We start from the raw sequence: 27,294 nt of genomic DNA on the forward strand, positions 1-27,294 counted from the left end.
ACGAGTGGACGGTGCCGCGAGTCCGACCGCGCTTGCTCACGCGCAGTCAATGGAGTCGATGTGTGCTTTTGGAAATATAAACATTTATGATAATTCATTGATAGATCGGTTAATAACTGTTTATATCAGTCGTCTGTTAGCGGACTTGTGCGGTTGCTTGCGTCAGTAAGCCGCAAATAACAGTGTTTAACACGGCGTCGAGAGACACCGCGGCCTGACGATTAAACGTCTTTAAAATATTTGTAATTATTCTAGTTTAATAATTATTCAGATTTATTGAAGTTTGTGAACTCATGTAACTATGGCAGAAGAGGGAGCGGTTGTGACGCAGCAGATTGTGGACAGGTGAGTGAAAGATAAACAATGTAAACAAACTATTAAGGTCAGCTAGATATCGACTTATCCGTTAAGATACACAATTATTTTAAGATTTGGGAATATATGTAGATATTCATATTCTTAATCACTTAATAGTGTGGTTGATGAGGGATAGTTTAAAGGTTTAGAGCATTTCAGCGCTTAAATAGTGGTGCTAGGCATTTTGGCTGCCTTGCCACGTCATAAACGAGGGGGCGTGTCTTCGATTTTGTTCTTCTTTTTTGTTTAGATCCTGTATTTTATGTACCAAAGTCTGTATGTACTTAGAACCTTGTGTTGTGTTTTATGTGTTTTGTAATTTGTTTAATTGCCTCTATTCCTCTTTTAATACTGGTATCCTCTTCATAACTTCACAAGTAGAAAACATGCAGTTGTGTCAGAATAGTTTATCACAGTGCATATTTGTATTTGGAAATTAAATGAATGGGTGGATTTACAAATTACAGTAGTTTATTGCTGGGCTTCATAACATTTGTCATGTACAACGGGTGCTGTAACTGAGATTGTTGGATTGGAAGTTTGAATCATTTAATGTAATTTAAGGCCTCGTGTTGTTTATCTATTTCTAGAAATTATCTTGTTTTCCACATTCTACTGAAATTACACCATAATAACCTGAGACTTGGCTTCATATAGAAGTAGCCTAGATTAAAGGAATGTTCCAGGTTCAATACAAGTTAAGCTAAATTGACAGCATCTGTGGCATGCTGTTGTTTACCATAGAAAATTAGTTAGACTCAAAAATGTAAAAACAACCAAAAATCGTGTTTAAGGTAGTGCACTTGCAATGTAAGTCTATGGGGGCAAGACATTCAGGAGGCTTTAAAAGCAGAAATGCGCAGTTTGTGTTTTTGTTTAAGCACTTACACTTGCAGCCAAAAGTTTTGAATAATGTACAAATTTTGCTTTTTCAGAAGAAAATTGGTACTTTAATTCACCAAAGTGCCATTCAATTGATCACAAAATATAGTCAGGACATTACTGATGTAAAAAAAACAGCTCCATCACTATTTTAAAAGTAATTTTTGATGAAATCTAGACGCGTCCCTTTTCCAGCAGCTAATTAAACTAATTAAAAGTATTCATGCTAATTTGGTACTAGAAAATCACTTGGCATTACATCAAATACTGCTGAAAGTTATTTGGTTCATTAAATGAAGATTAACATTGTTTTGTGTTTGGTTTTGAGTTGCCACAGTTTGCAATAGACTGGCATGTCCTAAGGTCAGTATGAAGTCAAAAATGTCGAAAAAGAAACTGCTTTCTCTAGAAACTCGTCAGTCAATCATTGTGAGGAATAAAGGCTATACAATACTTGAAATTGACAAAAACTGAAGATTTCATACAAAGTTGTACTCTACAGTCTTCAAAGACCAAGGACAACTGGCTTTAACAAGGACAGAAAGAGATTTGGAAGGCCAGATGTACAACTAAACAAGAGGATAAGTACATCAGAGTCTCTAAGTGGTGTTGGCCTAGTGGGCTAAAGCACATAACTGGTAATCATAAGGTTGCTGGTTTTATCCACACAACCACTACCATTGTGTCCTTGAGCAAGGACTTAACTCCAGGTTGCTCTGGGGGATTGTCCCTGTAATAAGTGCACTGTAAGTCACTTTGGATAAAAGCGTCTGCCAAATGCATTAAATGTAAATGTAATTTGAGAAATAGATGCTTGCCTCACATGTTCTCAGCTGACAGCTTCATTGAATTCTACCTGTTCAACACCAGTTTCATGTACAACAGTAAAGAGAAGACTCAGGGGTGCAGGCCTTATGGGAAGCATTGTAAAGATTAAGCCACTTTTGAAACAGAAAAGAAAAGAAACACAGACATTGGACAACAGATAATTTGAAAATGTACACATTAGCTTCCACTCAGCTGGCAAGCAATGAAAGTAGCTACGTGGTTAGCTAGTTAGCTATAAGCTTGTTGTCATGGAGAGTAAAAGATGGACTTTATTTACTTTCCAGCATTGCATCTCACCAACTAGGTAAAAACATGGCATGAAATCAACACTCAGCAGACATAATCGACAACGCACTATTGTCTGCTGAGCTGCAAAAAAAATGCTCTGATGTTTACCTTTCAGTCTGCTACATTACTTACTGCACTGACGAACTATAGCTGGAGAGTGACATGGTTGTCAGGGACAGGGTTAACATTATATTAATTATATTGAAAAGGGAAAATGATGGGGTCATTGTTTATTAACTTTCCAGTATGTATTTCACAAACTAGTTAGCAGCTTACTGAGAAGACACCGCTTAACTCCACCCTGTCTGCAGTGCAGAGCCACCATCTGCTCAGCTCTGTAAACAGTGGAGTCAGAGCGTGCTCTGCTGGACAAACTACGTTATGACACCAATTCAAGCATTGTTTTCTTCATTCTATGGTCTGAAAAAAGTTTTCATATCTGCGCATATCAGTAAACATATATGCCAATACCTATATATTGGTGAAAGGCTAATATCGACTGACCGATACATCGGTCGGGCACTATTCCTAACTATACATTGTGATCAGTTGAATGCCACTTTGGTGAATAAAAGTACCAATTTCTTTCCATAAGAGCAAAATCATGAACGTGTCTAATATTTCCTTCTTATGGCTATACTATCGTAACAGTGTGTATTTTAATGTTTTTTATTTTTTCCGGTGCAATGCCTGCCCCATGGACTTACATAGTAAGTACTATACTGTGAACATGATTTTTGTTTGTTAGCACAAACTGAGGGACAAATCAAAGTTATTTTCTATGGAAATGAACAGCATGCCACAGAGCTTAAAGGGTAACTAAACCCTAAACCAACTTTTTTTAGTTAATGATCTGTAAGCATGGGGCTTTATTAGTACTGGTCATTGATTCAAGTAATTTTTTTGACATTTGTGTATAAAATGTTTTAATTCTACAATATATGGTGTAAAAACGTCTGAGTGCTGCCCTCTTCAGATTGAACGGTGGCTACTGCAGTTGAATTTTCCTATTGGTTGTTGCGGTACTTCGTGACGTAAGCGGTGACAGCTGACGTAAGCAGGTTCCAGCTCACCACGCCAGATTCATGTACATGTCGTCTTGCGACCGTGTGAGGAATAATAATAACATAGAGTCTGACAGCAGCTGTCAATTAATCCGTCACTACGAGTCTCAGGTGCCCCCCCCAGCCCCGCACTCGGTTCGTTCCCTCTATCCCCGCCGGGGTCTGCCCACTTTTCCAGCATTTTCAAATATTTCTAGTGGGTGGAGTCAGACTCTGAGCAGGTGTTTAGTTACCCTTTAACTTGAAACATTCCTTTTAAAAGTGAAACATATTAATCGATTGACAGCCCTTGTGGTACCAAAGTTATTCTTTCCCACAGTGAACCTTATGGCTAACCCAGCATAAGAACAATAGTTTTTAACAACGCTAATGTTGTTGTTGGTCATTTTTTACATACTGACGTCTCGGGGGATCCTCAGGGATTATCAATGAGCAATAATTTTTGCTATTTCCTTTAATCACAGATTTTCTAAGTATAGGAGTATTTTTTTCAGTAAATGACATGGACAAGGTCCTGCTTCAATAATTATTCATTGGGTCACTGCATGGGGCCGAGCTGTTCTTTGATCTGACCTTGTCCATGTTTTTCCATTGAGACTCCTATTTGCCTGAGGGCAAGTGCTCGCAAAATAAACCAGATAACTGTACTGTCTGCTGGTTGGGCATAGATCTGTCCTTCCACTTCAAAACAAGATTGCCAGAAATGTAGAAATCTTTGCGTTACACCCGCCATCTGCTTTAATGTATTGTTAAATAAGGATCGTGTCTCAGCACTGTAATAGAATAGTTCACCCAAAATTATTTACTCACTCTCAGGTCGCTTCAAACTTGTACCTAAACTCGTACTTAAATTTCGAATTGTTCCTTACACAAAGCTTCAGAAACCTTGGAATATAGCGCATGGCTGTAATCTAATTACAAACTAATTAGTTAATGTAATCTGTTTTTTAATACACAAGTACAAAAAGCAGTGTAGTGTGATTTACAGTTACTGACTTTCAAGTAAGGTAAATACTTTTAATTTCTTTCCTCGGGTTAAATATTTCTAAACTTATATTATGTACACCGATCATCCACAACATTAAAACCATCTGCCTAATATTGTGTAGGTCCCCCTCATGCCGCCAAAACAGAGCCAACCTGCATCTCAGAGTAGCATTCTAAGATTATACTCTTTTCACCACAATTGTACAGAGCGATTATCTGAGTTACCAGAGACTTTGTCAGTTCGAACCAGTGTGGCCATTCTCAGCTGACCTCTCTTATCAACAGAAATACTCAAACTAGGCCTGAAATGATTAGTGAAATGAAAAATGTTCATTGTCGAATAGTCATTTGATCTCATTTAACGTAACATGAGATCACGTTAAACTCTAATGATGATGTGTGAGAGCAGCACTGCAGTTCACGACTGACTGAGGAGAGGAAGAAAACACATGTCCAGATGCACTCTAAACTTTCCAAACAGCTACCAAATAAGTAAATACAGAAGCACTCTCATTGTGGAATATGCAGAGTCAGAGCTCTTTAAAGTTAACACCCTGGTGTTACATCTTAAATGCTGTTATATTTAATGCTTTATAGCTTTATTAAAGTTCAAATAATACGGAAGCAGGTCATGTAATTAACTACAAACTCCGAAACTGGCATTTCTCTGTGCGGTCAGCGCCTCTTCTATGAGTTGCGCGAATGTCCCAATCTAAGGGAGAAGAGATTGAAACTGCACTCGGCTGATGAAGACTCTGTCACGGGGACTCTCGTCCCTCGAGCGCACACGCTTAAAGCTGCTTTCACTTTGCCAGCGACCAAACGACCTCATCTCATTCATTTTCATTGAGAGCTGGTGACTTCCGGCAACACGAGCTGTTAGTACATTTAGTACAACATTGTAAGTCGGGCACAAGCTGAATAATCGGTGAAGAGCTAATGATTAATCATTGCAATAATAGTCGAATAATCGTTTAATAATCGTTAGGTTATTAAACTATTGGATTTTATGCAGTATTTGGATTTTATGCAATATTTCTCCTGGAATAGCCACATGCTTTAAAGGTGCACTCAGTAATTTTAGTGGTTTTTATGTTGTCGTGGACTTACACTGACACCTAGGGGCATGGATGCAGCATCTTTCAAACACAGTGGGTTACAGATGCCATTGTGGAAATTAAATATTTACAGTCAGCCATGATTAATTCAATTCATGAGTTAAAATGTCCAATAAGAGGGCAGTTACTGAGATTAAGCAAGTAGTATTCGGCCGGTCATGTGATGCTAATATGGCAGCCCCCATGAGGGGACCCTCTCTGTGTAGAATAAAAAAAGGTTTTAATAAGGTTGCTGTTATGACTGGAGTATTCATCTCACGTGAGTTACTTTATTTGTTTTTAAAATGTATTTTTTGGGAGGAAAACATTATTTATAATTTTATATTTATATTTATATAAAATTACTGAGTTCACCTTTAACAGGAAAGGTCTGTCAGGATATTTTTTTTTAAGCATACAAAATGTTAACTCAGTTTGAGTGGCCATTGCTTTAATGTGGATATGTAACTTTTACTGTTGATTTGAAAAAGAAAGATGGATTCTTTTAGAAATGCTGGAGATTCTGTGTGCATGTTCCTGTTGGCTTTATACATTACTAGTGAAACGTGAACTTGTTGATGGATCTTGTGACTCTGTAACCACAGGGGAGAGAGAGTGTGTGTTTATGGATCAGCAGTAGGTCACAGCCCCCTCAAGTACAAATATAGACTACAAGTTCAAGATGACATGGCCTTAATGGATACAGTGACTGTAGTCACACAATTAACTTTAATGTAGCTGGTCTCGGTGATAGTAGATCTAACTGTAATCTACAGTACATGCACAGTAATAATTCTGTTTAAAAAAATGTTTGTCTGAAATCTATAGATTTAGGCGAATAATATTCGCACTTTGATGCAGTTCGAGCTGATGAATTTGATATTTGTAGAGCAGAGAAAAAAACAAGCAGGAGGAAAAACAAATAAAAATATTTGTTTAATCTGATTAGAATTATTTGAGCTAACAGCGATGATTGTGCTTGACTGCATACGTAGCCATCCAACAAGAAAATGTGAAATGAATAGAAATAAGAATATATTATTTTCTATTTATTAAAAATCACAATGTAAAAATAATAATTTGTTTGTGAATGTAATGTGGACCAAAAAGGAAATGTTTTAAAAATACTTATATCTTATATCATATTTAGAATATTTTAATTATTTACTTTATTCTATCTTGTGCAATGTTTGCTTGCAAAGTCTTAAATGGATATTTCACCCAAAAATGAAAAGTCTCTCATCATTTACTCACCCTCATACCATCCCAGATGTCTGTCTTTGTCTGTTGAACACACAGATTTTTAGAAGAATTTCTCAGCTCTGTTGGTCCATACAATGCAAGTGAATGATGGCCAGAACTTTGAAGCTCCAAAAAGCTTATAATGAAAGCATAAAAGTAATCCATAAGACTCCAGTGGTTAAATCCATGTCTTCAGAAGTAATTTGAAAGGTGTGGATGAGAAACAGATATTTAAGTCCTTCCTTACTGTCAATCTCCACTTTCACTTTCACATTCTTTGTTTTTGGCGATTCTTCGACACATTCTTTGTGCATATCATTGTCAGGACCTACAGAGCTGAAACATTCTACTAAAAAATCTTTGTTTGTGTTCAGCAGAAGAAAGTCAATACACATCTGGGATGGTATGAGGGATGGGATCGCATTTATTTGTAGAACAATTAATCTCAAGCCAAAATTGCATAAATTGAATAGCCCTATTTGTATCTCAATCTGTCAGGATGTAGCAGAAATGGCCATGATCTCAGTGTTACCTCTGACACTGTGCTGTGTATCGGCTCCCTGGCGGTTGGCTAGAAGATCTTGCAGGTTCCCACAGTCATGTAACCATGCCTGGATGAATTAAGTCATTGTGCTGAGGGTTTAATGCCTCTTTAAATTCAGTCTGACCTGTGTTGCAATGAGAACACGACCATGCAGGAGAACTTGTCTTTGAACCGTCTGCCTATTTTTACACATGGACATTTTTATAAGTGGCGTTTGCTTCGATAAGCATAAGTATTAGCCTACACTTGCACATACTTAGAGTCGGGGATTTGAACAAACACCTAACCTCAGAATATCTAGTTCTGTTCTGTTATTTTAAACACCATCTTTGATGCTAGGCAGTTTCTCTCAAACAGTTTCCATGCTCTCTGACCAAACAGACACATCTAAACCCCCAATAGACTCATTCCTCATGATTTTAAATCAGCCTCAGTTACAAGATGCCACTTCATCTATGAAAACTTATCCATGTGCAGTAGTAGCTGGTGGAAGGATATCTGAACTATTATCAGTGTTTTCGGTTCCAAAGCCCCCCCTTTCTGTTGTAGATTGCCTTTCTGTGTCGTTTAACTGGGCTAACAGGTACAGAGAGTTGAACAGTATCGACTTTTTGACTGCTGATGGTATCTAATAGACATTAGAGATAAAATCTGCAAGAACTGAAATGGAAAATAGAGGTCGAGAAGCCTGTTTGCTGGGCAACTAAGATGGATTTTTGCAGTGTGATTCCTGGAATACTGGCATGCTTTAATAGAAAATTGCTACCAGGATTTTGGAGATATTTTGAGCATAATACATTTTAGCACAAAAAGTGCTGAAATGTAACTGTTTGGTGTCATATTGACAGCCTCGATTAGAGGAATAGCTCACACAAAAATAAAAATTCTGTCATTTACTCATCCTCATGACGTTCCAAACCCATTTGACTTTTTCTTCCATGGAACATAAAATTTAGCCAGAATGTCCAGGCTGTGCTTTCCCTGCAGTGAAAGTGGATATACTGTATACTGGGACTGTCAAGCTTTAACAAGGACGAAAAAGTAACATTTAAGTTTGAAAAGTAACATTTGTGTGCTATATTCCTTAAGATATACGATAGATTTGTATGAGGAACAAAGGACCAAAGTTTAAGTTATTCACTGAAAACCTTTCACCCAAATCCTATTTCAGTGTATAATGCATAAAAACATTTTTACGTGTTCCTGACACAAAAATATGAGATGGCTTCAGAAGACGTGATGCACAAGTTGTAAGGACTGATTTTATTGTATTTAATTTGGTGAACTGATTTAGCAGATACTGATAAACTAAGAGGCAGATAACCGATTAATCGGCCAATAGTTTTTTAAATCAATTTATAGAATGTAAAATACAATTGTAGTCTTACCTTACTGTGAAGGTACATATAAGGAGGCTATTTATGCCCCAGATGTAGTTTATTGTGCAATCAAAATCCCAATAATAATAAAAAAATAAATAAAGATTTGGTACATATGCAGGACCTTTAACTGTAAACGAGCCCGAAATTGACCGGGACTCTTTTTTTAAAAGAAAAGAGAGTTGCCTCCATTACAATGATCCATATTTAGGTATTTACCAAATATGGATTTTTATATAAATATTTACCAGATGAGGTTTTTTATTATTCTTCACAAGCTAATAATCGTGGAGACACGATATGTGTGCTGACAGGGAATTTTACATTAAATTGAATTTTTTTTTTTTGCATGCCGTCACTTCAATTTAGAAAGCTTGATTTAACTAAAAAATAAATATTGAATTTAGGATAAAAATATGGAGGAATATTGTCAATAATGAACGATTTAGATACAGCAAATCCCCACTAGGTGTCAGTAGTGCATACTACCAATTTTCATAATTGACTAGTCAGTCAGTTGTTTGATTGACTAGTCAACAAGTCATTAAGTATAATAATTAGTGCTGTTAGTCGATTAAAATTATTAATCGCAATTAATCACATAATTGTTATTTGTAGTTAATCACGATTAATCGCAGATTTTAAAAGTGCTAACATTTCACACTATATACACTTCTTTTCAAAAATACATTTATTTCCATCTTAGGAAAGAAAACAAAACAATATGTAACAATATAATGCTTTATTAACATTTTCCAAACAAAGCCTTCAACAGTATAAAGATAGAAATGCACAAAAATAGCTCCAATTCAAGTAACACTAAACATTTCCCAAAGTCTAAAGGTGCGTACACACTGCCAGCGACATCGCGCGCGACAGCGACTCCATACCATTCATTTTCAATGCGAGCACAGCGACTTCCGGCGACACGAGCTGTCGCGACCGTTGGCGCTAGATGTGGGCATGTCCAGCGACGCGACAAAGTTGAGAAAAGTTCAACTTTGGAGCGACTAACGGAAGCGACAGCCAATAGGAGAGACGACGGGAGAGCTCACGTGATCCTTCTCTCTCTCTCTCAGTTCCTGCAGTAACGGAAAGATGGATGAAAGGCTAATTCTTGCTGTTAGAAATTTCCCAGTGCTCTATGATATGTCTCTTCCCACGTACAAGGACATTTTTAAGAAAAATACTGCGTGGAAAGGTGTATCTGAGATAGATCGCGGGGATTTTATGGACCCAGACAGACCGGCATTTGCATTTTCGCCGGAGATAAACAGCCGCTATGGCAAACAGCACGCCTTGTTTCTCATTCATATTTGATATAAAGCATTTTATGTACTGATTCCATTTATATTTAGTCTTTTCCCTCCAAAATGTTTGTTTTTAGTGGCAAGAAAAGAGATTCGCTGTCAACAGCAATGGAATGGCATCCGTGAATGTCATTTATAAACGTTACTAGGCAACCAGTAGTGGGAACGCCCACTAGCGACTTCACCGCCAGCCACTGGCGACCTGCAGCGATAAAGTCGCTGGAAGTGTGTACGTAGCTTCAGAGCATCAACGCCAGTGTCGAGCACCGCTTTGAACTCGCCATGAAAAGCGCTTTCAAACAAAAACATCTCATTCTGCATTTTGGTGAAAGTTAAAACTTTGCGTGCTTCTGTTGTAAATAAAATGCACCTTACATAGGATGAAAAATACATGATTTCTATCACAAGTCCCATCTGGGCTTGTTTTGTACATCAAATAGCGCTAAGAGATAACCTCTGTGGCTCTATCATAAAAGAGAGCGTAACAGTCAACTAGCGCGTTACAACAGTAGCACCCATAGAATGTTTATGGGACCGCCACGGAATGCTAAGCTTGTAAGCTCCTTCCTATTGGGTGAAGGGCTTTGGCGCTGTGGCATATTCGTCATTGTAACGACTCCGTGCGGACACATTACAAAGGTTCCACCCTTCACACCAGTTTCAATGCCGTATTAACGTTAAATGTATTAATCGCAATTAAGAAAAATGTACGTGTTAACTTTAATTAATTGCATGCGTTAACGTGTTCATTCTGACAGCCCTAAAAAATAATCATGTATAATTAGGCTCTGATATGTAAACGTGACCCTGATTAGACGCCTTTTAGAGGGATATATAGAGGCTAAGTGCAGCAGATCAACATAGTGACTAACAGATATTCAAAAAATAAATGGGCTAAATAAATATAATGTCTCATTGCACAAAACTCAAAGTAATAAAAGTAACAAACAAGAAAGGCTTATATTCTTATGAATGACTAACACGGTTATTACCGCTGTTTGGATTCTAGGAGGTGCTATTGGGTAATTTTGTTAAGCTATAGCCAGGGCTGGACTGGTAATCTGGCATACCGGGCATTTTCCCAGTGGGCCGACACACTTTCGGGGCGGACTGGCCATCAGGAGAAGAGTTGCGTTCACAATGAACTGCTCTTTGGAAATAAAGTGAACTGAACTCAAAGTACCTCATGAGCTGAGATGTCTGAGGTCATTTGCAGCATTCTTAGAGACAATACTATTCCTGCAAAAATATTTCAGAAGATTGAAACAAAGAAAGAGTGAGAATCTTTTTGTTCCATGAGACTGCACGCCTCCGAACAAACAGCACGTCAGACATGGACATGGACAGCTTTTCTGTCATCTGTTTTTAAAAATATAATTACGTTTGTTTCTTCAAGCACGTGTCCGTGTCTAACAGCATTTCTTGTGTCATTCCGAATCTGAGACATCTTACAGTTACCCACCATGCATATTATATTCGCTACCTGCAATTAAACGGCTTCTGTCAGTGCGCGTACTTTGCTGCCTGTGTAATTTGATACATTGGTAAAAAAGAACACCTGGCTTTCAATGTGTTATTTAGGTTCATTTATCATGGGGCACAAACTCGTCTTTAGGCAACTATTCTTTATTTAAGGCTATTCTATTCATTATGCTATTGTATTGATATTGGAAATTTCAATCATAATGTTTCCACCAGTGTAAAATTTACACAAAACACAGGATACACAAAACATGTGTATCCTGAACATAGAATGACGTGCTTCAATGTAATCTGAGTGCTTTGGCTGATCCTCACTGCACATTACAAAATGTAGAACTGCTAGATAATATCTAGTTTACAGCATTAATTTATTCCTTTTTTTTACTGCAACTGTTTATTTAAGCAGTGTAAGACAGAATCAGCAAAAGACTTCTCTCCACAACACCTCACAAATACAGGAACATTACTCACTGCAGCGGATTTCAGTGTTACAATTAAATTCTTAACATGTATTGTTGATACGCTTTTCTGCAACAGCATCGCATAAATTGACTAAATCTAAAGCATGAGATGAAACTTCTTGCAGAGAGTTTTACTGTGTACACTGTCATTTACTGTTAAGAACAGCAAGCTATCTTCCCACAAAAACGCTCTCTAAGAAGTTGCTATCTCAAATAATTTGAGAATTGTGTCTCCCATTAAAACCACCACCACCAAAAAAAATAGTAATGTTATTCGACCCCACTATAGTCAGTTGTTAGGCAACTAGTCCATTTGTTGACCACCCGTAGCACATCCCTAGTCAGTGATAGTTTTTGTTTACTTGTGAATTGTAATCAGGTACAATCTTATAGATTCGATTTTTGGGATAATTTTTTCCAATTACTTTCAACCTAATTCCATTTTATTTTGTCAAATGCATTTGAGGAGGATAATCATTTTAACATAAAATGTATTCCATTCTTTATTACTAGCAAAAATAACTCAACATTTTAAAAAAGTGCATTAAATATTACATGAATAAAACAAACATTAAATATAATAGCAATGACAGAGCATGGCCAAATTTGTAATTCAAAACATGACATCAAGTTAATTTTAAGTGCATAAAACAATAACAGCATTACGGACATTAATGACCATAAAAACAATATAAAACAATCATAAAATGCACTAAAACGAATGACCATATATCAACAGCAACAACGTTGCTTAGGTCAAAACTTTCATCTAAAAACACTTTTGACACTTACTGCTTGCTGATAGTCCATAGCCTATTCCAAAGCTGAGGTGCATATATACTGCGCTTCGAGGTAAGAATATGATGATATTGATATGAAAATTATTAATTATTAACAATGTACTGCTGTTGCCTTGTTAATATATAATCATGAAATATATCAAACGTAACTGTAGTCTGATTACGAGTATTTTAAAATTAAATTTGTCCAATTACAAGTAATTTATTTTGTAATCTGTTTACATAATCCAGATAACATGTAATCGGTTACTACCCAGCACTGGTGGCCGCTGACTGTAGACTCCTCCAGGGTCGGCCACAGAGGAACTGAGAAATAATAATAAAGATTATCGGCATATATTTTTGCAGATAGATCCAAAAGGCAACTATCTGCACCAATTAATCGATAAACCCGATATATATCGGTCTACTACTGTTTGATAGCCCCTGGTCAATATATGATTTGTTGTATGTAATAAGAGCAGCTTGGACATTCAGCAAACCATCTCCTTTTGAGTTCCACAGAAGAAAGTCAGTCATACAGGTTTGGAGATGAGAGTAAATAAATGAGTCAGGAACCAAGAATATTTGTTTGTTTACGGTCTGTTCTAAAGGACAGTGTCAAAGTTTTATTAGTCTAATTATTCTCGGTTTGTTTTTGTGTATGTTTAAATGCGTAATTGCATATCATTACATTTTAAGACAGGCGGATATCATTACACTCATTTTAAAAACTGTTTAGGTTTGTAAATCAGTTGAGAATTCAGCCCTCCAGGCTTAAGAATTTGGGCCTTAAGAACCAGATGGAAATCTCATCATCTTATCATCAGTCCTATCATATGTTGTTGTGGATAATATAGCCTGTAGTTTGAAACTTTACCCTCGTAGAGTGAAGGCAAACAAGTCTCAATCAGATACTGTTTCACAGCACAATTTGTTTTACCTCCTTTATTGGCTGATAATTGGGTTGTCTGACCTTGACGGTACACCTTAATGAACACAGCTCTTAGTGTGTAAAACCATGCTCTGTGTGTGTTTGCAGGAGGGCACTAGGGCGACGACAAGATGTTTCTTGGGTTTCACGTGGATGATTGTGTTTCTAGAGGTTGTCATGATGCTGGGCAGGGTTACAGAAACAGGAGAAGCGTATACTTCACTGGGAACATGGAGAATTGTCCTTTGTCCGAAGCTCTGCTCTTATCGAAATCTTCAATCAGCTAGCGCTCCTCAAATGCACACTCAAATTCAGCTGATGTTCCCCAAGTCTCTATAATATTCTGGTCCCTCAATGTGGCGAGGCTGATCTAAATAAAAGTACGTGAATGTGATGACATTTTTGCAAATATGATATCACGTGGCTCCTTACACGGATCACGGCCAACCTAGTCTCAAAGAAATAACGTTACTATAACACAATTTTTGCAAACAGACTTTTACATGCTGCGTCCAACATTTAGCCGTAGTTTACTGATGAAATTAACACTAGAGGTGCTACAACAATTGTGCGTTTTATTCACTTTCACACAAATCACGACTACAACAGCTGATTATGACTTCTTTTTCGAACTGTTACTCACACGCTGCTATGTTATGATATTGAAACACTTTTACTATAACACATAACTTGAAAAATGTTAACACTTGTATTACAGAGTCACCTACATTTACACACTTAATTCAAACTTATTAGCTTCCGCGGTAGTTCAACTCACAGAGTTTTGGACTTGGAAGACCACGGTTCGAGACTAGGGCTGAAACGAAAATACAAAGATTTACAGTAATGATCTCATTAAACTTTAATGATGGCACGTGAGAGTAGTGCAGTTTGTGCCTAACTGAGGAGAGGATGAAAACAACTCCCACTCCAAATAGTTTCAGGAGATGTAAATCACAATATATGAGTGAATAATAATGCAAAAATGCAAAATAGGTAAATACAGAAGCACTCTCATTGTTGTCGCTCCGTTAAAGCAAAACTTGCATGTCGAGCGTCTTTAAAGGAAACACCCCGACATTACATCTTAAATGCAGTTATATTTAATGTGTCAAAGCTTTATGTTATGTTCAAATAATACAGAATCAGGTCATGTAATTAACTTCAAACTCCGAAACTGGCATTTCTCTGTGTGGTCAGTGCCTCTTCTATGAGTTGCGCGAAGTGTCCCGATCTAAGGTGGAGAAACTGAAACTGCTCCCGGCTGATTCGCACTCTGTCGCGGGGACGCTCGTCCCCCGAGCGCGCACACTTAATGCAGCTAGATTATAACGTGATGGCTCGTGACTTATTGAATCATAATATATGTGTCACTGTGCATTTCTTATTGTGAAGCAAATTGGCAATACACCACTTTATTAATACGAGAGAGTTTTTTTTTTGTGAGTTAAAGATGGATTGAAGTGAACAGAAAGGTGAGAGATGGGAGTCTTCTCCCCATTATACACTGCAACAAAATACGTTTTTGATTTGATTTTGTTTTGGCTTGTTTTCCATTATAAATATATAAAACTCCTTTAATACAACATATATTTTCTTTAGCAGCTATACTGCAGAAGAAAAAATTGTTATCTGAGAATGTTGAATATAATATTAAAAATACTAATATTTTAAAATGTGTATATATATATACACATCAAGAATAGATCTTGTATGTAAGTATATTTCGTCTTTACTGCACTTGCAGAAGTATAACCGAGTGGAAAAAAATACACTTGTACACAAAATACACTTAAGATACATTCTCTTAAAGCAAGTCTAAATATCTCATATGTTGCTTCTCAATGTATCTTGTTTTAAGGATATTTAGACAATTTTAAATGGAAAATAAGACAAAAAAACTTTTTTTTTGCAGTGAATTTCTTTATGAAAGTATTTTTTTCCCTTTAAATCAGTGAATGTCATTTTGAGGTATTTTTAAAAGATGATTATGTTCAAAAGCCTGGTAGTCCATTCTGGAATTATGTCATATTGTTACAATGCTAATAAACAAGTTGTGTAATGGATCCTTCACTATAAATGAGTTGCAGTCTAATTCGGTTTGGCGCAATTAAGGAAACAGGAATTGAAATGAAAATGTAATGTTTATAATAAAGACTATAGTACATAGGACATTATCAAAACATTGCTCTGTTTGTTTGAGCATCCTGACCAGCCTGACATGGCAACATTTACCAAATGTGTTATTTTTGTATGAAACTGTTTTTCCTTCCTCAGAAGATTAAAATGGGAGATAATTTTACTAGATTGAGTGAAAAGTAAAAAAAATTTTCCATTGAACTTTGAGCTAATTTTCTTCTTCAGTTTGTGCTTAGTCACTGACCCACATTACTGTGCTGTTTTATTTTTTTTTTGTCCCTTCTGTCTCTGTTGTTTTATTCTTGTCTACTGTCCCTTGATATATCTTAGAGTTAAACTATTAAACTAAGATTGCTTAGTTTTTCTGTTCCCGGAGCCTTGAAGTTCATAAAGTGACTTATATGACACACAAACATTCAAATCTTTATATTAAGAGACTTGGCTCTAGACTACATACACCACATTACGATTACGATCAGTGCTGATGTGTGTATGTGTTTGTTTATGTGTTAGACTTCACTGACTTTCTGTGTGTGTTTGTTACAGGAGTTGTTGGGTGTGTTTTGCCACAGATGAGGATGACCGGACGGCTGAGTGGGTACGTCCATGCCGTTGCCGTGGTTCCACTAAGTGGGTTCATCAGTCGTGTCTGCAGCGTTGGGTGGATGAGAAACAGAGAGGCAACAGCACGGCACGAGTTGCCTGTCCGCAGTGCAATGCGGAGTATCTCATCGTGTTTCCCAAACTCGGTATGACAAAACAACTATAAAACAAAAGATGTTTAGACATTAGGGCTGCCTAATAGAATAGTTTACCCCAAAAATTCCATCATCATTTACAACCCGGAATGACTTTCTTCTATGAAATGGAAACAGAGATATTTTAAAGGATGTTCCATTTGCTGATTTCCATACAATAGCAGTTTATTCACGTTAAAGCTTAAAAAAAGCTCCCGAAAGTTTTATAAAAGTAGTCCATCTGACTTGTGTGTCATATTCCATGTCTTCTGAAGGCATATGCATACTTTGTATGCCGAACAGATGGAAATTGAAGTAGTTATTTACTCTCAAATTAATTTGTTGATCAGCTCCTGTAAACAGCAAGTATCAAACATAGTGACACGTCAATAACATCTAACCTCATTGTTTGTTGTGTCATAAAGTCATGACATTTGGGCAGGAAATGCTTAAGAACCAATAAGCTTTTTTAAGCTTTAAAGAATTGGAATTCTAAAAAAAACTGTTTTACTTTCAGATTAAATTGTACGTGCAATATGTGAACTTGAATTACAAGCATAGTTCTTCAAATATTTGCCATTCTCTTACTTTCACATACTTTACACGCTTGGCAAAGTTTCTATTGAAACGTAAATGAAGCTTTATCAATGAAATGTCACTGCATTAGTTGAATGAATGAGTTTTTGGACTTCAAAGGTCAATCCTGATTCCAGAGAAATCCCTCTTTTGATATCGGTGATGCTGGCTGGGGATTTGACTGCGATTCATGTAATCCACTGCTCATATAACTAAATGTCATTTTTCATCCTCTTGTGTTTCTACTGTTATGTAAATTGATCAGGTTTTACAGTATAGCTGCATTAGTTAATCTTCGTGCTGTGCTAATAATCTTCCTTAGACCGCATCTCATGAGGGCCAGTCTGTCGGCCGCTCTCAGTCTCTTGCCATAGCGATGGGTTTATTCTGGGACACGGTTGTCAGGGTGACCATGGCCCGCTGTGAAATTGCACCAATCATGTCTCCTGTTTAACATTCAAACTTTGAGAGAGCGAGAGAGAGAGTTAGAGAGAGGCAGACAAATGCAGTCAGACAGAGAGAAATTTTGAATTTCACTGCTCCTTCATGAGAGTTTCCTGCATTGCTGCTGAATCTATTGCTCAGTGTCAAAACTATTTTATAGTTTGAGTTGTGAGTTTGAATTTGACCAGAATGGTCTTCTGTTACCTAAGGCAGCATCATTTTGCTGCCTACTATACAAACCCTTCGCATTAGCACCACACTCAAGATGCCTATAAATGTTGGAACAGAACTGTAGAGGAATACATGAATTGGTTGTTAAACAGATCTGCCACTTTGCACAGAAACGTGATTTGTTACAATACACTGTTCTGCTGAACTTTCAAGTTGCTCTTCAAATCAGTGAGATGACATCACATTTAAGTTGTTTTATGCAGCTCTGCATTGTAAGGTTCGTTGGGAACAGTGAGTCCTTGTTCCTTTCTGCAGTGTTTTTTGGCAAAGCTGTTTAGTTGGTGGTAGATGAGAGAGAAGAGACTGCCGTACACGTATATAACCACTGAGTGGAGTTTAGTTATCTTGATACTGGAATCTGTGGCCAGCAGCAGAAATGGTTGAACCTTTGGTTGCCAGTAGCCATTTGGTGTGACCTGCTCAGCTTCAATCTTCATGCTGCAGTGCTATTCAGGAAGAACGTGCACCAGATTCTTGTGCTGACTGTCAGCACAATGTTCCACACTAATTTCCCAAAAGGGGTCAATGATCTTGGCACACACACACACACACCTGGAAGAGTGCCTCACAAACCTGTTGAGTTTGCTAGATTAATGAATGTATTTTAAAGGTCATTTTACACATAGAATGTAAAAAGATATATTCCAAATATTTCTCTCTCTCTCTCCATTCTGGCCATTCTCTGTTGGCTTCTCTCATCAACAAGGCATTTCCATCCACAGAACTGTCACTCACTAGATGTTTTTTGTTTTTGGCACCATTCGGAGTAAATTCTGGAGACTGTTGTGTGTGAAAATCCCAGAATATCAGCAGTTAGAGCCCTTCTGGCACCAACAATCATGCCACGGTCGAAATCACTGAGATCTAATTTTTTCCCCACTCTGATGGTTGATGGGAACATTAACTTTTTTTGACCATGGCACACTTTTTACGACTAAAAAAATTTAGACGGCACACCACTATCTCACATAGGCAAACCATCGTCAATATTTCTCCTTTTCAAGAACTTGTACGTTTTTTGTCCGTCTTAGTAGCATTTTTACTTGTAGTGTTTGAAATTTGGCTATGCAAAAAAAGAAAAATCACATAGGTAGGTCACACTGTGTGAGGTCACAGGTGGCAAGAGTGCTAAATGGTAATGGAAAAATAACAAATTTGCCTCTTTTCTAATTTGTGTATTTGTTCTTGCAATGAGACAACAAATTTTAGGGATACAAAATCTACCAAGAGACTTTATAGCGTTTAAGCATTAAAAGAACAAAGCAGATCAATAGTCTTCCATCAGTCTGAGCATTATTTTTCATCCAAAATGACAACAATAATAGTCTAATAACAGTGAGTTTCAATAACATCCATACTTTCTCCTTTATTAAAACTTGCATGGCTACAAATCTACTGACTTCAGTAGAAGAATTATAAACACAAAGCAGATCTATGTTATCATTTTTCTACAGATTTAAACTGCTGAGCATGGCTTTTATAAAAAAAAAAGACCAATAATAGACAAATAATAATAATTTTGAGTTTCAATAATGTTCTTTCGTCATTGTAAAGCACATTTCACATGAGTTGAGTCGAGGCGTCAACGCAACTTTCAACACCAGCGTCAAGCACCACAACGCCCTCCACATGACAACAGTCGCAGAAAACGTCACAAAGGGGCGATTTTACCAGTTTGCCATATAACAAAAGTGTGAAGTGTGAAGTGTGCACAGTAAACATTGAAAACATGTATTTGGAAGAGAGAAAGAAAGCTTGCAGTTGCTTTGATAGCAGAAAGTAATAAAAGGACTTGTTTATGCTTAGAAGTGTTTTCTAAAATAGGTGAATTTATATGAGTTAAATAACTGGGGTCTCGAATACTCGTAAACGATTAGGTAATATTTAATTAAAAGAAATTTTAGACATTCAATGTCTCTTCACAAATTTGGACAGTTTTTAAATATTTCTTGTTGCTTAGTACTCTCAAAGACTATTGGTGAAGCAAAAAACGTGTGTGTGGAAACTTTGGTGGAAAGTCACTTCATAGACTTCAATGTATTCTGTAGCGCAGATGCGAGTCGTGTGACACGTATAAATATCAGTCACTTATGCACATTAATCATTGCTCGTCACAATCACAAAAGTGATCAATTATGGTTTCAAAACAGCAAATTTCTCTGAAAGGTGAGGAGTTTGTATCCCTGAAATTATTTTATTTTTTCATGGATTTATTTATTTTGTGGAATTTGACAATCTTTCACGGCACACTAGTGTGCTTCGGCACAGTTGTTGGGAAACACTGCATTAACTGAAGCTCCTGACCCATATCTGCATGACTTTATGCACTGCTTCCACGTGATTGGCTGATTAGAAAATTGCATGGATGATTGTTGGTATAATATATACAGTGCATTCAGAAAGTATTCAGACCCCTTCAATTTTTTCCCATTTTATGTTGCAGCGTAATACAAAAACAAAATTATGACAAAGCAAAAAAAAACAAAATTGGTATCTTTGCAAATTTATTTAAAAGAAAAACCTGAAATGCAATATTTTTTACAGTAATACAGTGTACAGAAATACTGTATTGGAGTGATGTAAATCTTGGAATCAACACTTGAGAAAACCTCCATTGAGAATAATGGCTTAAAGTAAAACGTCCAGACACATGACAATAATGAAATATTTTGTGCTTAATTGAAATGAAAATAGTCACAATGCAAACAATCTGTATGGTTTTAAAAATAGGCTTCTGTATGCAAAATATAATTACTTTTGAATATAGGGTTTAAAATGTGACCTGGTCATGTGCTTCACTCGAAAAGCCTGTTTTTAAAGGGTTGGTTCACCCAAAAATGGTGAGGAAAATAAAAATTAAGTATATATATATATATATATATATATATATATATATAATGGCAGAATGAAAATCCATGGAAGAGTGAGCTCCAGTTTCATTTACAGTAATGCATTAAAATTCTCTGAATGATAAATGCAGAAGGTGGAAATCAACATATGATACATCAGAGAAAAAAAGGAAATGAATGTAAAAATAAGCTATTCAGTTTCTAAAGAGACTCTTCACATCTCCTGCAGTGGTGGATATTTATAGGTTGAGAAAAGAAAGCAGGTTGCCTGTCTGTAAATATTGCATGAGTTCCTCCTGATTTTCACGTTGAGTGTTTCCTCATTGCTTTTATGACTTTTTCAAAGAATGTTTCAGAAAGCAGAGGGCAGAAAAGAAAAGGGTGTGAAAGCCCAGTGAGACTAACACAAACTTGCATGCCATTTTGCACCGTCCGCCCCCTTCTGGATAGATAGAAAGTCACTCAGAGTTTTGTTTGTCAAAAATATATGAAACCAACATGAATACAGAGATTACATTTGGAAGAACTTGGCAGATGCATTTTAAACTTCTTTCATTTAATTTCTGTTCATCATGAATCAAAACTCATCTGATGAGAACTGTATGTAAAATCAGACTGTCTCGTTGTGTGTGTGCAGGGCCAGTTGTATACGTGTTGGATCTGGCAGACAGACTGATCTCAAAGGCCTGCCCATTTGCTGCTGCTGGTATCATGGTGGGATCCATTTACTGGACTGCCGTCACGTACGGTGCTGTTACTGTCATGCAGGTGGGATACTTGACTCACAGACGGAATGATTTCATATGTACACAAGCTTTATTTGATGCTTAAAACTTACTCTTTCTCCATCTCTCAGGTTGTAGGTCATAAGGAAGGTCTGGATGTGATGGAACGGGCCGATCCTCTCTTCCTTTTGATCGGCCTGCCCACCATCCCAGTTATGCTCATTCTGGGGAAGATGATTCGCTGGGAAGATTACGTGCTCCGCCTGTGGAGGAAATACTCCAATAAGCTTCAGATCCTCAACAGTATCTTCCCAGGTCAGTGGTCACAGCACAAACAGTAATGGATCTAGTTATTTTTTTGTGGGTCTGTTGACCACTGCATCATGTCGTGCAGTTGTTTTCAATGTCTCTCACTACAAGGATTGCATTTATGGCGTTAATATTACAAATAATATTAAAACACCTCTCAAGACCCCGCTGTAACTAAACACTACATTAAGGGCCCTAATTTAAGATAAGTGCAGCACTATGCCATAAGTCATAAGCGCAAAGTCAATGGGCATGGCCATGAAGGTTTTGGTATTTTCGTGCAAGTATGCACTAAGTCTTAGCGCAAGTGGGTCTGGCGAAATTGCGCGCGCAAGGCGCTTATCGTGTCAAGTGCAATTTAATTCTGAGGTTCTTCTCCATTTATTGCAGCATCTGCATCCTATGGACCCTTTTCACATTGCAGGGTAAACTTGAATGGCGCTGAATATGGGACCGCAGCAAATTACGTTTTTACTTAACCGTCTGCTCCAACAGCAAAAGAAAAAAAATCAACGGTTACACTTTCAGAGCTTTGCAAAACAAGATAAAAATATAGAGCGCTGGATAACAGCAGTAAAAAGAGAGAAATAGACACAATTTTCTGTCACTCCCACTGCAGCTTTGTTAGAAGCCTCATCGCAGCTGTGGTAGCATATTTTGTAAAACTTTTACAAATTATAATGTTATAAATTTACACTTGGAAATATACAAAAGTTTGCCAAATTTATTTTGTTAAAGCAGGCAGAAACGCATCATAGAAGGTCTGTGAAAAGGATCCATTATATAGTCCATTTCCTGTCAAGCACCAGTGATATAAACAAAGACAGAACATTTATAAGAAGTTGGTAGTGTAAATTAAATGTATTCAATGAATTAGATTAATAGAAATATGGACTTACATCATTTTGTACATTTTAAATGCGTCTTTGTTAAATTGGACACGCTCCTTTTATACGTATGGAAAATGTGGTTCAGGATATGGAGGCACCGTTAAATTAGATAGAATATTATTAATCATTTTCATCTACTAACACACAAATCATTGCTAGTATAAACTAGGTGTGACAATTTTTGACAAATAAAATTGTTGTTTAAAAAATAATAGGTTAATTCATTTATTGAAACCAAAAATATTTATACATTTAAATTACACTTCAAATTAAACTAAAATAACAAAATGGCATAATAATCACTACGACAACAGGTGGAAAAATACAAATTAGCTCATGATTACAATTGTAAATGTAAACATAATAATAATAATAATAATAATAATAGTAACTAATAATAAAATAAATCATGATGTATAGATACATTCTTGTTTCATAAAACAGCTACAACAGTGAGCGTCAATTGAACGTTCCATCATATTTTCAGTGTTTGGACATGAACTGTATTTCCCTCTGCTGGTGGAATCTCCAAACTGCAAATGTAGGAACTGAATTTAGACTTTGCGCTGAAAACAGATGTGGTATTAAAACGTCTTGACGCAATGACTTTTATCTCAGGAAAATAGCAAACTGCACTTTGCGGCATTTCATTTACATAAAATACACTCCCACCTGTGCGCACTTGCGCTGGCAAGAAAATTTGATATAATTGGTCATGGTCGTAGTGTGCACTTTGCATTTACTAAAATAGAGCCCTAAAAATTAAGCCCTTTTTTTGGTGCATTTGTAAATAGTCATAGGATATAGCTTGATTTCAGCTCTACTCTTACCATCCCTAATGCGAACATGTCGATATGCATTCCTAATTTAAAATTCTGCTTTATTCAAAGAAACACTGATTTGATAATGCATTAAAAAAATATATATTTCTGTTCTTCTCTGGAAGAATGTGGAAAAAACGGAGTAATGATGTTTCTGTTGTTCCGCCGCATGCAGGAATTGGCTGTCCAGTGCCGAGGATCCCGGCGGAGGCCAGTCCGCTGGCGGATCACGTGTCGGCCACACGGATCCTGTGCGGAGCCCTTGTGTTCCCCACCATCGCCACCATCGTGGGTAAACTGATGTTCAGCAGTGTCAACTCTAATCTTCAGAGGACCATTCTGGTAGGAAAATACTTGTGGAAAAATGTATTTCTGTTGTATACACCTGTATCATCTTACTGATGACCTTTATATCTTTCACTCTTAGGGTGGCATTGCATTTGTGGCTATTAAAGGGGCATTCAAGGTTTATTTCAAGCAGCAACAGTATCTCCGACAAGCTCATCGCAAGATCCTTAATTTTCCAGAGCTGGAAGGGCCTGAGCTCATCATCACACCTCTGCTCGACTACATCCACTGTCATTCAGTTTGAAAAGTCACTACTGCACCACAACACCGTCACATTCAGACATTTTCAGATGCTGGTTTTGGTTTTCTATTCCCGGAGAATGTGACAATTGCATTTCGATGCAATTCCATGTTTCTGTTGATATAATCAGACCTGGGAAGTGGTGCGCTTCTCATTTTATGGGCTTTGACATTTTTTAGAAAGAGACTGAGAAAAATAAATAATTTAAGGTTTTATATGATAGTGGCTGTTTTATAATGAATTCAAAATGTCTCAACTGAATCACTATCATTAAACTGTGACCGCTTAACCTTTGGTTTCTTGCTTCAAGATGACGTGCCGTTTCACATAAAGCACTTATGTTAATATTCTACCCTCATAATTAGACTTGTAATATTAGAGAATAATGCATTCACAGCAAACATTAATAAAAGCTGGGATTTGATTGTAAGAAGCTTATAAAATCAAAAATATTTTTTTAATTATATTTTATTTAAAGAAAGGCCCATTTGCATTATTTTCATGACAATTAAGTACATTTCACTCCAAATTCTCATTACCATTAAAAGAAAAATTTACAATATAAATATTCCTGTCTGGAAACAGTTTTTTGAGGAAAATCGGCTTCAAGGAAAAGTTCACCCAAATAAGGAATATTCTCTCATTTACTCACCCTCATGCCATCCCAGATGTTAATAAATGTTTTTGTTCTGCTGAAGAATATCTCAGCTCTGTACGTCCATACAATGCAAGTGAATGGTGATCAAAACTTTGAAGCTCCAAAAAGCACATAAAAGTAATCTATAAGGCTCCAGTGGTTTAATCCACGTCTTTGAAGCGATCCAATCGGTTTTGGGTGAGAACAGACTTCTTGACATCAGTCTCCCTGGCAATCATGATAACACTTCCTATAGCTCTGTGCATGCGCCAAGCACTAGGAAGTGTAATCAAACTTGAAATCATGATCGTTTATAGAGACTTCAATGACAAGATGTACAGTGAAAAGGGAATTATATTTGAGTCTTTTCTCACCCAAAATCGACTGGATTGCTTCAGAAGACATTGATTTAACCACTGGAGTTTTATGCTTCCTTTATGTGCTTTTTGGAGCTTAAAAGGTCTGGTCACCATTCACAGACCTACAGAGTTTAGATATTCGTCTAAAAATCTTTGTGTTCAGCAGAAGTAATACATCTGGGATGGCATGAGGGTGAGTAAATGATGAGAATATTAATTTATGGGTGAACTATCCCTTTAAGTTCAGATCAGCACATACAGTAATTGTAAGATGTATACTTGCAATTATACTTAACCGTTTTAATTTTCCACACTACGATAGAACATCTTAGAAACAAGATTTTAACATTATAGTCATCAGAATTAATTGCCATGAAAATAATAATGCAAACAAGCTTAATTGTTTTTGTATAAAATATATTTTCTTTTGATTTTGGGGCAAAGTATGACCCAACCATTTCTTGACAGTGTTTGTAAGATTCACCTTTTCTCTTGCCTTTACATTCAAGCAAGCGCTCAACTATGTTTTGTGTCCCTCCATTGTAGTGTTCATTTTTACCACGTTGAAAACAACTTGGTTCAGACAGTTTGTACGCTAAAGTAATGCGTTCTATAATTTTTTTGTAATGCTCTTTACAATTTGTGTTTGAGGGATATACAACTTTAATATTAAAATGTTTGGCATCTAATGCCTCGTAACTTTTGTTAATAACTCCGTTTTATCATATATTCCCAGAGATATTTGGTCTTGTGTGGTGCAAGCTATTCAAGTATTAGTGGCCTTTATAGTTACACCAGGACAAATTATGTCTCAATAAAGGCCATGTAGTCCAATTGGACAATTGTATTCGGCTGAACATGCTAAATGTTTGGATTTATTGCGTTTCCTTGTCTGAATATTTCTATTTGATGATTTCTGATTTATTAAAGAGCATATGTTTTATCTCCGACTGTAGTGTATCCGATATAATATGCAAATGAGAAAACTATATAAATACATACTAAGGCAGTTATTTAAAGGCATGCCCAGCAGCAGTACACTACTGTTTGAGTTTGTGATCAAATGTGTGGTAAGGGTCTGAATTGCTTTATTTGAAATACCTTTTGTAAATAAATCACAGGCTTATAAACCTGATAAGAAATGGGAGTACATTAATGGTGTCCTTTAGCTCTATTGACAAATAAAAGCATGTTGATAGCTATAACCCTGAAAGCACATGCTAAACAGTTGCTAGAAAATGCATTTTTTTTCTACATTAACTGTACAACTGACATTGGCAGTAGCAGACAAGTGTTCTTAGTTGCCTAAATGTAATTTGAAAAACTGTTTTTGACCATGCAATGTGTTTATAGTTCAGAATGTTCTCCATAAAGTCCTTTAAGTTCCTCTCACTTGTCTCTGTACAGATGAAGCATAATGCCAAATACAAAACATGGATGTTGTATAAATCTGTTTATATAGTTTCCTGGTTGATTTATGTAAATAAATGTATTTTTCCACTGCTTGACTGTGTTTTGGCCAGTTTGAATTTTTAAATTTGCACTTCCAAGTTGAAATCTGTGAAGATAGGGATAACCTCTTGAGACCTGCTGAAGAATTAAAGCTGAAGTAACTTTTTCGTTGTTAAAATACTCCTACCCCATATTAATATGCAGAGATGGCCATAAGTAAGCCATTTGTAGGTTAACTTTTTTGAAAATGTTTGGAAATGTTAACACTGTGTTATCTCAAGAGAAACAATAACACTGACTTGACCAATGGCGCGATTTAGGGGTGGGACTATATTTTTGTTTGAGCAACAGAAGATGGGGGCATATTCAGAAAGTGGTTTTGGCAAACCATTTGGTGGTGCAGAAATTACATCAGCTTTAAATATTTTGAAATCAATAGACAGATTTTTGTACTTGTGGAAGCTTCAACTTTAATGACCCAGTCTACTTGTTTAAAATACACTACCTGGCCAATAAAAAAAAAGCCTAGCTTTGATTATGGCGTGCATTCGTCATGGAATTGTTTCAACAACCTTATGCGGTCACCACATTTATTTCCATCCAGAGTTGCATACATTTTTGGCTGAGATCTTGTATTGGTGACGGAAGTCTCGAACCACTCTGTAACCATGTAAAGTCTTCTCCAGCACATCACAAAGACTTTCAATAGGGTTAAGCTCAAGACTCTGTGGTGGCCAATTCACGTGTCAAAATCATTCCTCACGCTCCCTGAACCACACTTTCACAATTTGAGCCTGATAAATCTTGGCACTGTCATCCTGGATTATACCCGTGCCATCAGGGAAGAAAAAAACATCCATTGTTTGGATAACCTGCTCATTTAGTACATTCAGTTAGTCAGC

General features: G+C 36.7%; 2 protein-coding genes across 2 annotated transcripts in view; one reads left to right on the forward strand and one right to left on the reverse strand.

Moving 5' to 3' along the window:
* LOC127660558 (E3 ubiquitin-protein ligase MARCHF5-like) lies at positions 1–26,439 on the forward strand. Its single transcript, XM_052150880.1, has 6 exons — positions 1–345; positions 16,320–16,522; positions 21,248–21,378; positions 21,467–21,650; positions 23,531–23,697; positions 23,783–26,439. The coding sequence occupies exons 1-6, from the start codon at positions 302–304 to the stop codon at positions 23,945–23,947; spliced, it is 894 nt and encodes a 297-aa protein (XP_052006840.1). The 5' UTR covers positions 1–301; the 3' UTR covers positions 23,948–26,439.
* The window catches only part of ide (insulin-degrading enzyme), a 39,396-nt gene continuing 33,564 nt past the window's right edge, over positions 21,463–27,294 (reverse strand). The window contains exon 26 of the transcript XR_007972659.1: positions 21,463–21,598. The gene's annotated coding sequence lies outside the window, so the exon portion shown is untranslated. The remainder of the gene's footprint in view (positions 21,599–27,294) is intronic.

Source organism: Xyrauchen texanus, chromosome 20 (assembly GCF_025860055.1).
Source record: "Xyrauchen texanus isolate HMW12.3.18 chromosome 20, RBS_HiC_50CHRs, whole genome shotgun sequence".
Classification (NCBI taxonomy): domain Eukaryota; kingdom Metazoa; phylum Chordata; class Actinopteri; order Cypriniformes; family Catostomidae; genus Xyrauchen; species Xyrauchen texanus.

What these genes read in the sequence shown, in the direction of transcription:
- LOC127660558 (XM_052150880.1), top strand. Translation starts at nt 302, where the DNA reads ATGGCAGAAGAGGGAGCGGTTGTGACGCAGCAGATTGTGGACAG. An exon ending in CATCGTGTTTCCCAAACTCG is followed by an intron (nt 16,523 to 21,247) that starts GTATGACAAAAC and finishes GTGTGTGTGCAG; the next exon opens with GGCCAGTTGTATACGTGTTG. An exon ending in CCTCAACAGTATCTTCCCAG is followed by an intron (nt 21,651 to 23,530) that starts GTCAGTGGTCAC and finishes CGCCGCATGCAG; the next exon opens with GAATTGGCTGTCCAGTGCCG.